This window comes from Suricata suricatta, chromosome 7 (assembly GCF_006229205.1).
Source record: "Suricata suricatta isolate VVHF042 chromosome 7, meerkat_22Aug2017_6uvM2_HiC, whole genome shotgun sequence".
NCBI lineage: Eukaryota > Metazoa > Chordata > Mammalia > Carnivora > Herpestidae > Suricata > Suricata suricatta.
Window position 1 is genome coordinate 74,941,157 of NC_043706.1, and position 14,022 is coordinate 74,955,178.

Genomic DNA, 14,022 nt, shown 5'->3' on the forward strand with positions numbered 1-14,022 from the left:
TTAAAGCATGTAACAGAGGTGCAGATGTTGGTTTTTTTTGTTTGTTTGTTTTTTACTGTGGTGATGGCTTGGAGCCTGCTTGGGATTCTCTCCCTCTCTCTTTCTCCCTCCCCTGCTTATTCTCTCTCTCTCAAAATAAATGAATTAACCTCAAAAATGCTATTCAAAAGGAAAAATATTTATTGTGTTTCCTTCCACTCATTTTTAAGATGTTTCAGCAGCAAGGTGGGTGATTTAGCATTCAGCCATCATGTGATAGAACTAGAACCCCTTCCCCACATGAAGGATCAAATTATTCTGTTCAAAGTGAAAATCTCCTTTCATTACTAGTAAGTTAGGAAATAGAGGGACATTCTCAGTTCTGTAATTGGGTTAAGAGATTTTTTTGTTTCAGAAGGTCTTAAAAATACAAACTTAGGAAATGAGATTTGTGATAGAGTTGACATTTATCAATCATTCCTTATGTGCCAGACATTATGCTATCCTATATCAGGCACTTAAACTACATAATATTCATTAATACAGCAGTTTTATGAATTTTGTGTTGTTCTGTTCTTTATTTTATAAGTGGGTTATGAACAGTTAGAAATGGTAATAATATCCAAGTTTGCTTAATTACATTAGATAATTTTATATCAAAGTCTTGTCTTAGTTCCCAGTGCTTACCCTTTTTCTGCCATTCTTTACAGTTGATTACACACACACACACACACACACACACACACACACACACACAGATGGCTCAGCTACAATGCTTTATAAGAGGCAGTTTTTCATATGTTGATATTGTAAAATTTGAGAAAAGCAAATCTCAATTTAAAAATAACTAAATTCACTTACATATGTTGGTTAAGTGTAGATTAACATTTCCTGTTTGCTTTTTCACAGACTGAAGGGGCTGGACTTGCCACCTGTATAGAACTGTGTGTAAAAGCCCTTCGTTTGGAATCTACAGAAAATACTGAAGTGAAAATATCTATTTGCAAGACCATTTCGTGCTTGTTGCCTGATGATCTGGAAGTTAAACGTGCTTGTCAACTGAGTGAATTTCTTATTGAACCTACAGTAGACGCATATTACGCTGTGGAAATGTTGTATAACCAACCAGATCAGAAATATGATGAAGAGAATCTTCCAATACCAAATTCTCTGCGCTGTGAGCTCTTACTTGTATTGAAAACTCAGTGGCCCTTTGATCCAGAATTCTGGGATTGGAAAACCTTAAAACGACAATGTCTTGCATTAATGGGGGAAGAAGCATCCATTGTGTCTTCAATAGATGAACTAAATGACAGTGAAGTTTATGAGAAAGTAGTAGATTACCAGGAAGATATTAAAGAAACTTCTGTGAACGGACTTTCTGGTGGACTTGGTGCTAATTCTGGCCTTCTCAAAGACATCGGTGATGAAAAGCAGAAGAAGAGAGAGATAAAACAATTAAGAGAGAGAGGATTTATATCTGCTAGGTTTAGGAATTGGCAAGCCTACATGCAGTATTGTGTGCTGTGTGACAAGGAATTCCTTGGTCATAGAATAGTACGACATGCTCAAAAACATTACAAAGACGGGATTTACAGTTGCCCTATATGTGCAAAGAACTTCAATTCTAAAGAAACTTTTGTCCCTCATGTCACACTGCATGTTAAACAGTCTAGTAAAGAGAGACTAGCAGCTATGAAACCATTAAGAAGATTGGGGAGGCCACCTAAAATCACAACTACTAATGAGAATCAGAAGACTAATGCTGTGGCCAAGCAGGAGCAGCGGCCTATAAAAAAGAATAGTCTCTATTCAACAGATTTCATAGTATTTAATGACAATGATGGTTCAGATGATGAGAATGATGACAAAGATAAATCTTATGAGCCAGAAGTGATCCCAGTCCAGAAACCAGTACCCATTAATGAATTTAATTGCCCTGTAACTTTTTGTAAAAAGGGCTTTAAGTACTTTAAAAACTTAATTGCTCATGTAAAGGGGCATAAGGATAATGAAGATGCCAAGCGCTTTCTTGAAATGCAAAGCAAAAAAGTTATTTGCCAGTACTGTAGACGGCATTTTGTGAGTGTTACTCATCTTAATGATCACCTACAAATGCACTGTGGCAGTAAACCATATATCTGTATACAGATGAAATGTAAAGCTGGTTTTAATAGTTATGCAGAGCTCTTAACACATCGAAAGGAACATCAAGTCTTTAGAGCAAAGTGTATGTTTCCTAAGTGCGGCAGAATTTTTTCAGAAGCTTACTTACTATATGATCATGAAGCACAGCATTATAATACTTACACTTGTAAGTTCACAGGTTGTGGTAAAGTTTATCGTTCTCAGAGTGAACTAGAAAAGCATCTGGATGATCATAGTACTCCTGAAAAAGTGCTGCCTCCAGAAGACCAACTTAATTCACCTGGAGATTGTGTTCAGCCTTCTAAAGTGAATCAGAACACAGAAGTGAGCATTGAGAAAGAGAGGTCTCTGCTTCCTTCTGAAAATAATACTGAAAACACCTTACCAGCAGATGGAAATGATGCTTGGGATAAAAGCAAAACAGAATCAGCTGTGACCAAACAAGACCAGATTACTGCATCAGAGCTCAGGCAGGCTGATGGACCATTGTCAAATGGTTTGGAAAACCCAGTGACGACTCCTCTGCTTCAAGCCAGTGAAGTAGCTGTGTCCATTAAAGTGTCCCTCAATCAGGGGGTTGAGGGTAACTTTGGGAAGCAAGAGAACTCAGCTGTGGAAGGCACTGGTGAACCTTTGGTCACAAAGTTACATACACCAGTTGAAGATACTTGTAATGATTTGTGTCATCCAGGTTTTCAAGAAATAAAAGAACAGGATTGCTTTAATGAAGCCCAGATTACTCAGAATTCTTTAGTAAATTCAGAAACCCTCAAAGTAGGTGACCTTACTCCACAAAACTTAGAAAGACAAGTGAACAACTTGATGACCTTTTCTGTGCAAAACCAAGCAGGATTTCAAAACAGTTTACCAGCTTCTAAGTTTGAATGTGGAGGTAACGTTAAAACATCATCCAGTCTTTATAATTTACCTCTTAAGACATTGGAAAGTATCACATTTGTTGCATCACAGCCCAACCCAAGTGATTCTTTAGGAACTCCATCAGTGCCTCCAAAAGCGCCAGGTCAGAAATTCAGTTGCCAGGTTGAGGGATGTACTCGAACCTATAATTCTTCACAGAGTATTGGGAAACACATGAAGACAGCACATCCTGACCAATATGCTGCATTTAAAGTGCAGCGCAAAAGTAAAAAAGGTCAGAAATCGAACAACTTAAATGCACCAAATAATGGCAAGTTTGTTTATTTTTTGCCATCACACGTGAGCAGCTCTAACAATGCATTTTTTACACCACAGACCAAAGCCAATGGGAATCCTACTTGTTCAAATCAGTTGCAGCATGTCTCGCCTTCCATTTTTCCAGCTCATTTAGCAAGTGTGTCAGCTCCACTGTTGCCGTCAGTGGAAAGTGTCATAAATCCAAATATACCTTCTCAGGATAAAAATGAACAAGGTGGTACTATTATATGTTCCCAAATGGAAAATTTAGCTACTACTACCTTGCCAGCACAAATGGAAGATCTAACCAAAACAGTTTTGCCTTTGAATATTGACAGTGGCTCAGATCCTTTCCTTCCTTTACCTGCAGAAAGTAGCTCAATGTCTCTTTTCCCTTCACCAGCAGATAGTGGGGCTAATTCTGTTTTTTCCCAACTGGAAAATAATACAAACCCTTTTTCCTCGCAGATTGAAGGAACCACCAATTCCTCCTTTCTAAAGGGAGGCAATGGTGAAAATGCAGTTTTTCCTTCACAAGTGAATGTTGCAAATGACTTTAATAGCACCAGTGCCCAGCAGTCTGAACCTGGAAAAGTTAAAAAAGATCGTGGGCGGGGCCCAAATGGGAAGGAAAGAAAACCCAAGCACAACAAAAGGGCTAAGTGGCCTGCAATTATCAGAGATGGGAAATTTATCTGTAGCAGGTGTTACAGGGCTTTTACTAATCCCAGATCTCTGGGTGGACACTTGTCTAAGCGATCTTATTGTAAACCACTGGATGGAGCAGAAATTGCTCAAGAACTTCTAACGAATAATGGACAGCCTTCTCTTCTTGCCAGCATGATTCTCTCCACAAATGCAGTAAATTTGCAGCAGCCGCAACAGTCTACCTTCAACCCAGAAGCATGTTTTAAAGATCCATCATTCCTGCAACTTCTTGCTGCTGAAAATCGCTCATCAACATTTTTGCCAAATACATTTCCTCGGACTGGTGTGACTAGCTTTAGTACCAGTGTTAGTCAAGAAGGAAGTGAAATTATTAAACAAGCTTTGGAAACTGCTGGCATTCCCAGTACGTTTGAGGGTGCTGAAATGCTTTCTCATGTTCCAGCAGGTTGTGTTTCAGATGCAGCACAAGTAAATGCAGCAGTGATGCCAAACCCAGCTGTGCCACCCCTGTTGCAGACTGTATGCCACCCAAACCCCCTGCTGACAAACCAGAATAGAGCACCAAACTCCAAAACTTCCTCCGTTGAGGAATGTAGCAGTTTACCTGTTTTCCCAACAAATGACTTACTGCTGAAGACTGTTGAAAATGGTTTGTGTTCTAGTTCATTCCCTAATTCTAGTGGGCCATCACAAAATTTTACCAGTAACAGTTCACGTGTTTCAGTTATAAGTGGTCCTCAGAGCACAAGGTCTAGTCATTTAAATAAAAAGGGAAACAGTGCTTCAAAGAGAAGAAAGAAAGTTGCCCCTCCCCTAATTGCACCTAATGCTTCCCAAAATTTGGTAACAAGTGACTTAACAGCAATGGGACTTATAGCAAAGAGTATTGAGATACCAACTACTAACCTCCATTCGAATGTAATTCCAAATTGTGAGCCTCAGGGTTTGGTGGAAAACCTAGCACAGAAATTAAATAATGTTGACAATCAGTTATTTATTACTGATGTGAAAGAAAACTTTAAAACCAATCTTGAGTCCCATACAGTGTTAGCTCCTTTAACATTGAAAACTGAAAATGGTGATTCCCAAATGATGGCTTTGAATTCATGCACAACTTCAATAAATTCTGATTTGCAGATTTCTGAAGACAATGTTATACAAAACTTTGAAAAGACTCTTGAAATTATTAAAAGTGCTATGAATTCTCAGATACTTGAGGTAAAAAGTGGATCTCAGGGTGTTGGTGAAACATCACAGAATGCTCAGATAAATTATAACATTCAGCTTCCTTCAGTAAACACTGTACAAAATAGCAAGTTACCTGATTCTTCTCAGTTCTCTTCCTTCATAGGTGTCATGCCAGCAAAAAGTAACATTCCTCAGTCTGAAGTATTACATAAGGAGGATCAAATACAGGAAATTTTAGAAGGCTTACAGAAATTAAAATTAGAAAATGACCTGTCCACTCCAGCATCTCAGTGTGTACTAATAAATACTTCAGTGACACTGACTCCCACTCCCATTAAACCAATTCCAAATGTCACAGTTGTTCAGCCAGTTTCTGAAATGATAAGCAACATTCAGTTTAGTGACAAAGTTAATAAACCCTTTGTGTGTCAAAACCAAGGGTGTAATTATAGTGCTATGACAAAGGATGCTTTATTTAAGCACTATGGTAAGATTCATCAGTATACTCCAGAGATGATTCTTGAAATTAAGAAGAATCAGTTGAAATTTGCTCCATTTAAATGTGTAGTACCTACCTGTACAAAAACATTTACAAGAAATTCTAATCTCCGAGCACACTGCCAGTTGGTCCATCATTTTACAACAGAAGAAATGGTAAAGTTAAAAATAAAAAGGCCTTATGGAAGAAAATCTCAGAGTGAAAATTCGTCAGCCCCACGAATTACACAACAAAAAAGACAGTTAACTATGACAGAGGAAAATAAAAGGGAGTTGCAGCCTGCTTTAGAATTGGGAGCAATGAAGGAAAATTTCCTCAGTAATATAGCAGTTAACCCAGAAAAACAACTTGTAGAAAAAAAAAGTCCTGAAAAAACAGAAAGTTCTTTGCAAGGGATTACAGATACTTCAGAACAATGTAATACAAGTTCTCTCACAAATGTACAAACCAAAGGGCGGAAAATTAGGAGGCATAAAAAAGAAAAGGAGGAGAAAAAACGCAAGAAGCCAGTTTCCCACTCCCTTGAGTTTCCAACAAGATACAGTCCCTACAGACCATATCGATGTGTTCACCAAGGTTGCTTTGCTGCTTTCACTATACAGCAGAACTTAATTCTGCATTATCAGGCTGTACACAAATCAGATCTACCTGCATTTTCTGCAGAGATTGAAGAGGAAAGTGAGGCTGGTAAAGAAAGTGAAGAGATTGAAACTAAACAAACCGTGAAAGAATTTCGATGTCAGGTGAGTGACTGTTCTCGAATCTTTCAAGCAATTACTGGCCTCATCCAGCACTACATGAAACTTCATGAAATGACTCCTGAGGAAATTGAAAGTATGACTGCTTCTGTGGATGTTGGGAAGTTTCCATGTGACCAGTTAGAGTGTAAATCTTCGTTTACTACATATTTGAACTATGTTGTTCATCTTGAAGCAGACCATGGAATTGGTGTAAGGGGAAATAAAACTGAAGAAGATGGCATATACAAGTGTGACTGTGAAGGCTGTGACCGTATATATGCAACTCGGTCAAATCTTCTCCGACATATTTTTAATAAGCATAATGACAAACATAAAGCTCATTTGATTCGGCCAAGAAGATTAACACCTGGTCAGGAAAATATATCAAGCAAGGCAAACCAAGAAAAGACAAAGTCTAAACATCGGGGGACAAAACACAGATCTGGGAAGGAAGGAATCAAAATCCCTAAGACGAAACGAAAGAAAAAAAATAATTTAGAAAACAAGACTGCAAAAATTGTGCAGATTGAAGAAAATAAGCCTTATTCTCTAAAACGTGGAAAGCATGTATATTCCATAAAGGCTAGGAACGATGCCTTGTCTGAGTGTACAAGCAGATTTGTAACCCAGTATCCATGTATGATAAAGGGGTGTACATCAGTTGTTACTAGTGAAAGCAATATAATTAGACATTATAAATGCCATAAATTATCGAAGGCATTTACATCACAACACCGTAATCTTCTCATTGTCTTCAAACGGTGTTGCAACTCACAATTAAAGGAAACTTCTGAGCAAGAAGTTGATAAGAGTGATGTGAAAAATTCTGACACATGTGTATCTGAGAGCAGTGACAACTCCAGAACAGCTACAGTTCCACAGAGGGAAATTGAAAAAAATGAAAAAGATGAAATGGATGAACTGACAGAATTATTTATTACAAAATTAATAAATGAAGACAATGCAAGTGTGGAGACCCAAGCTCATGCGTCTTCAAATGTAAGTAATAATTTTCAGGAAAATCACCCTTGCCAGTCAGAAAAACAAAAAACAAGTAATTTGAAGAGAGTTAATAAAGAAAAAAATGTCTCCCAAAATAAAAAGAGGAGAGTTGAAAAAGCTGAACCAGCATCAGCAGTTGAGTTAAGTAGCACACATAAAGAAGAAGAAACTGCTGTTGCAATTCAAACTACAGAGGAGCATCCTGCATCTTTTGACTGGAGCTCATTTAAACCAATGGGATTTGAAGTATCATTTTTGAAGTTTCTTGAAGAGTCTGCCGTGAAGCAGAAGAAAAACTCTGAAAAAGACCATTCAAATAGTGGAAATAAGAAAGGATCCCATTCAAATTCAAGAAAAAATACTGACAAGACTGCTGTGACGAGTGGAAATCATGTATGTTCTTGTAAAGAAAGTGAAACCTTTGTACAGTTTGCCAATCCATCACAGCTTCAGTGCAGTGGTAATGTAAAAATTGTTTTAGACAAGACTCTCAAAGATTGCACTGAACTTGTGTTAAAACAGCTTCAGGAAATGAAACCTACCGTCAGTCTGAAAAAACTTGAAGTACATTCAATTGATCCAGATGTGTCTGTTATGAAAGAAATTAGTTTGGGTAAAGCAACAGGGAGAGGGCAGTATTGATGTACTATATATACATCATTTTCAGTTTTATTTTAAATAGGAAGCCACCACGCATGCTGGAATTGTTGAAACTTTTTCATTAATTTTTGTTGTTGACATGAATTAACCTGGCCAAAAAAAAGGAAAAAAGGAAAAAAAAAACCATGACATTTGTCATGTAAAATTTGTTTTTTTTTTATCCCTATGGGACTTGAGGAACAGAATCAATACTTCAGTTATTGTAAATAGTTGAGCTACACCTCAGATTTCTATCAGCCAGTTGTCCTTTCCATGATCTAAACAGAATTATCTGTGTGATTGATATGTTTCACCAGGTCACTGCTCATGTAGAACAGTACTCTTCGTTTGTAGATATCTTTTTTGTATATATTTATTATTGTAAATCATTTGCTGCCACCAGCAGTGTGTAAGTCTAAACTATTAAATGACACATTTATATTTGGAATTTTAATTTTTAACTAATTGATCAAGTTTTTAAAACTGTTCTTTTATTGTTTTAAATTAAGAAATTTTTGAACTAAAAGTAGAAAATCTGCCATAGTTCATTGAGTTTTACATAAAACATTTATTTACAAGATCTCAAAATTACTTTTCACAAAGTAGGCACATTATATCAACACCTTGCTCTGCTTTGTAAATTTATTCTCTAGGATTTTGGGATGGTATTCATGTGAAATTAATAGCAGATTCCTTAGCAGTTTCCTATAGCTACAGTTTTTTTTCAACGCTTCTAATTGGATATAGTTATTATTCCATGAAATATTATGGAAATGTGAATAAAGAATTTACTACATCAAAGATTTTAAACATTTGGTATTAAAAAAAATCCTTTGTGAATGTGATAGAAACTAGTAGTGTGGAGCAGTGTAAATATTTGAGGTGGTGATTTGTGAAGTAGCCCAGTATTGCCTTAAATAAAATCACATTTCATTTCTTGTTTTATACATGTGATCTTATAAAGTTTTTTTTCCATTTTCTGAGATTTATAGATTGGTGTATAGCTTTAAACTGTATAAACTTTTGTGGAAAGATTTTTTTAAACATTTTTATAAATCTTAAAATTGGTATCATCAAAGTGAGCCCATCTTGTGTTTATAAAATGCAAGAGTCCTTAACATTTATAATTACATAGATGAAACACTTTCTATAAGGAAGTTGGATGTTTTGATTTTACTGTTTATAGATGTTAGATTGTACAGATTTGTATTTTCCCACCATATCTAATGATACTTTTTTCATTAGATTGGTCTTCCAGAGCAGTATTAGTTGTCATAATTGATTATTTTGGTTATTCAACATATAGTTAGCTCATATAGGTTAGCTCTATTCTCCATATTTATATTGTGGATTCACGACCAGATATGATAGAAGTTATTTCAGGAGAGTTTAGGACTTTCATTTGAAGTCCAATTAAAGTCAGTACTGGAAACAAAAGAAAACATCTTCTCAGATTTACTTTTGTTTCTGTTTGCCATATATAGTAGCATTGATTTTTGACTTTGTGTTTGTTATAAACCAGTTGCATTCACAATATTATTAGCCTGAGATATTGATGATGTTGTGATAATACGAAAATGTGTATATTCCCTGTGCAACATCAGATTTGCAGGACAAATGAAGCACTTAACTGAAATTGCTGGTACTCTGAATAAATAAGCTTGGTCAAGGAGTGAATTATTTTCTTTTCGAAAATATTTTTTTAAGTTTTATTGAAGTATTGTAGTTTTATTTTTAGGACCTAATGGGTTATATTGAATAGTTGATTTCACCTCCTTAAGGTTTACCAATATGCATAAAACTTGACACATTAAAATCCCTTCCCTTTGGCAAGCCCACTGTTATTTATTAAAATAAAAGTTCTTATGGGTGATTAATACATGGTTTTTTTTCTAAATTGACTATAACTGAATAATTTTAAAATTAAATTTTTGTTAACAACTGAATGTTTCCGTACAGTTCTTGGAAGTTGACCTAGCTCTTAAAGATATGCCTTTTGCAAACTGCCCTAAATAGTGCAGTAGCAAGTAGATTTATTTCTGATAAATGTAGTGATGGGCCACAGTTAGGTGAAAATACCAGTAGATTGGGGCTTTTCTTTTGCTTATTAACTTAAGAAAATTGGCCCCTGGACATTTCTGTAATCATTCTCCTACATATCAGGAGAAAGTTTGCCAACATTGAGTTAAATTTTTTTTATATTCCAGGTACTGTATGCTAGAAGTGATTATGGAAGAGTGGGCTTTTTAGCATGGAACAGAAAACTCATGGTATAAAATAGCATGTTGGTAAAATTTGATATGGAATGTAATGCTTACGTATTAAAAAGGAATCATAAAGTGTTTATCATGGTATACTTTTCCTCAGTCTGTTGTCTTAGGATATTTTCTTCCTGTAGCCTCAGTTTACCTAAGCTTTTATCATTTAAAAGTGGATTTTTCCCCTGTTGTAAGTCCAAAGAATTTGAATGTTACAGAACATATTATTCAAAATACATTGTGTTAAGTGAAATGGTAACCGTTGGGAAATTTTCAGCATGCCTAAATTATTTTAAAGGGCTAGACAGAGATTGAGTTTTAGGAAGGCAATTTGTTGATCACCAGGTAAGCAAACACAGTTGCTATAGCTGTTAAGACTACATAAATACTACAGCTAGAGTTATCAAAGAAGGAATGCTCTATTTGGAGGGAGGATATTTATGAAAGTCTTTGTAGAAAAGATCAATCTTGAGAGATGAATGAAAGAATTGTCCTTGGATGGTCATAGGGAAAAATGGGAATTCTCCGTATGGAGATAGGAGAAGCAACATCGTGCGTTTGCGGTTTTGCAAGTGGTCTATGTGAAAAGATAAGGGTTAAGAGAAGCTGAAGAGACAAATGGGCCGGATCATGGAAGTTCTTGTATGCCATATAGTTTTCAGTTGTAATTTACTGGGTGGGTACTGAATGTGTTTAAGTTGAAAAGTTTGATCAGGTACCAGTTTTAGACCATTGGTATTGTATAGAGGGTAGACGGGATAAATTGGAGACTAAAAGCAGAGAGACTTGAGGCCCCCCCCCCCCAAAAAAAAGAAAAAAAAAAAAGCTGGGGCCAGAAGAAAAAATGGTAAAAGTTGAGAAAGAGTAGGGCAGTAAGACAACCTTTTTCAAAGATGTTTATTGTAGTGAGATACCCACAGGTTGGAAGATGAGGTCTGTGATCAAAGCTAAACTGCATGTTATAGCTCCCTCTTAATCCAGTGAACATTAGTATATTAAAGACAAAGTTTTGCACAGAAAACATGTTAACTGTTAAAGTGGTAGTTTTTTAGACCTAACTGGCAATGAAATATTTTTTCATTTTAAATATTAATACTTCTATCTATCCTACTTGACTTAGTGTTCTAAGGAACACACTTTAGGAAACACTCCTCTAAAATGGCATTTTATTAAACCAGGGCTGATAATCAGCCAGTGTGCACCAAAGCAGCTGTATCAGCTTTTTACAAATGATGATTTTTTTTCTAATTGGCCAATTTACCTATTCCAAATTATTGACAAATATCACGTCTTTTTTAGAACTTTTTAACTTTTTAAAAAATGTTTTTAACTTTAAGTAGACTCCATTCTCAGCTTAGAGCTCAGTGCAGGGCTTGAACTCACGACCCTGAGATCAAGAGTCGGACCCTTAACCGACTGAGCCTCCCAGGGCTCCAGTGTTTTTAATATTTACATTATTATCTATGCCTCCCAACACTACCTCTTTAATACACAAAGTGATAGTATCTGCTTTGTTTCTCTCAGTAATTTTCTTTATTAGAGGTGCTTCATTTCAGCCATCTCCCCGTAAGTGGGAGCCCTTTACCTTGCTGTAATCAAAACATGTATGACTTCCTTTACTGGAATTTAGATTCTCTTTGTCCAGCCACAAACTTGTAGCTCACCTGCTTGAGGTATCTCCACTAAAAAATAATTCTGCTTCATTACAATTAATCAGTTAATCCTACCACCTGCTCACTGTTCATCAGCTCACCCTGTCCTCAATTTGTGCTGCTTAGAGACTAGATCCCATTGTTACATGAGTTTCTTTACACATATCCTCAGACCACGCCCTTCTCTATGTCATGATTTGGAACAATTTTAAAAGTCTGTCTACTCTTAAGCAGTTGAATGGGAAGAAATTACTACAACAGCAAGTTTATGATCTCAAAGGCTCAAAACTGGCAATTTTAATGCAATTTTATTATAATGACCTGCTTGTACAAATTTAAATTATTTATATGCTCCCCCCCCAGTTTTTCTATTGTCATCTTTGACCTTTTAATCATTTTGCCAAGAAAATACAAAAAAATTGACTAGAATTGTCTTCACTTTCACTACCAAATTTATAAACCCAATTTGTTTCTGCGCTCTAATAAAAAAATCCATCCTTCCTCACCCATAAACTTTCAATTAGCTACTCTGTTTTCATCAGACTTCGTCTTACTAGATCATTTCCAACAATTTATACTTGTGTCCTCGTAGCTACTATCCTTAAAAGAAGCAGGTGGGGAGGGTGGTCCCTTGATTCCATCTAACCGTAACCCATTTTGTTTGGTTCTCATCATATCTAAACGGAGTGGTCTGTTCAAACTTTTCATTCTCATTTACTACTACCTTTTGTATCTCCGCAACTGCTCTGAAATTGCTCTCATCAGGATCACCGTTCTCCATGCTGCCCTTTCTGCTCTTTTCTGCTCTCATCCGCTGTCTTAGCATTCAACAGAGTTGATGACATACTCTTGGAGATACTCCTTGGTTTTCTCCTTACCTTTTCTGGTTGCTCCCTCACTGACTCCAACCCTAATTCCTCTCTTACTACCTAAACTTGGCTCTGTGTGTGTATGTGTGTGTCTCCCCACTCTGGATTTAGTCCATTCACTGGAGTTCAGTATGAATGTACCTGTCACACCCACATTTTATACCTCTAAGACCAAACTTCATAGTTCCAGGCTTGTGTTTTCAACTGCCTACCTCATAGTTAAACATAATACCTCCAAATCATTATTTACCCACTTCATCTTCAGTCCCTTCCCTTGCCAGCATTCTTTATCTGGATAGGTGAGATTACTGTCTAGGTTTCGCAAGGTAGGTTCTTTAATGCCGTCCTAGTAACCAGTACATAGCGTTTCCCTATGTTTGGTCACAATTATAGTCATTTTTATGTCAAGCAAGAAGGAACCCTTCCACTTTTCATCCAAATCACCATCATTTCTTCCCTAGACCACAATATTATATTAATGAGCTTTATTCCAGAATATTCCACACCAAACAGGTTAAAACCTTGAAGTAATTTTAGTGGGTCTGGGGGTGAATGGGTGGAGAAGGGACATTCTTTTTCTTCACACTGCCCTTTGAATTAAAAAAAAAAGATACTATGATACCTGCCTATCTTTCTAAGTACATCTTGTTGCTCTCCTTTTGCCCATGGTGTTCTAGCCACATGAGATACTTTTGAGTTCCTCAAGCCAACCAGGCTCTCACATCTCAAGGCCCTTGGACTAGCTGTTCCTTCTGCGTGGGATGCTGTATTTTACTGTGTACTAATTTACTCATTCTTCAATCCTTAGGCCTCTGGCCCCATTATTGATTACTCCATTATAGCATTCACTTTCCTTGATAGCATTTATCAAGTTGTTACTACTTTTAACTCTATGCCAAGGATCTAATCCTGTACCTTTAACATAGTACATACTTAGCAGTAGTAAAAAATTTCTTGAATGCTTAAATGGGAGATGAAGAGAACTTGATTCTGGCCCTCCTGGAGGTCAGCGTCTACACAATTACTATAATTACTAGTGTTGAGGGCATTATAAAAATTTTATATAGTGAGAATTTGGTACTATATAGTCCGTTATGGGGGAAAGCAGTTAATAAAGACTTTCTAAAGAAGGAAATAAGGGGAGGAAAGTTGGAAGAAATTCCAGGTTGGTTTTAAAAGTTAATTCTGGTGAGGGAAGTATTC

At 36.4% G+C, this 14,022-nt stretch overlaps 1 protein-coding gene across 5 annotated transcripts in view; it reads left to right on the forward strand.

Annotated features, from left to right (window-relative positions):
- ZNF292 (zinc finger protein 292) overlaps positions 1-10,394 on the forward strand; it is a 90,777-nt gene extending 80,383 nt beyond the window's left edge. For all 5 annotated transcript variants that reach the window (XM_029943684.1, XM_029943687.1, XM_029943685.1 and 2 more), the window contains one exon: positions 889-10,394. In XM_029943684.1, the coding sequence (XP_029799544.1) occupies positions 889-8,043 (7,155 nt within the window). In that variant the 3' untranslated portion in view covers positions 8,044-10,394. The remainder of the gene's footprint in view (positions 1-888) is intronic.
- Positions 10,395-14,022: the final 3,628 nt, after the last annotated feature.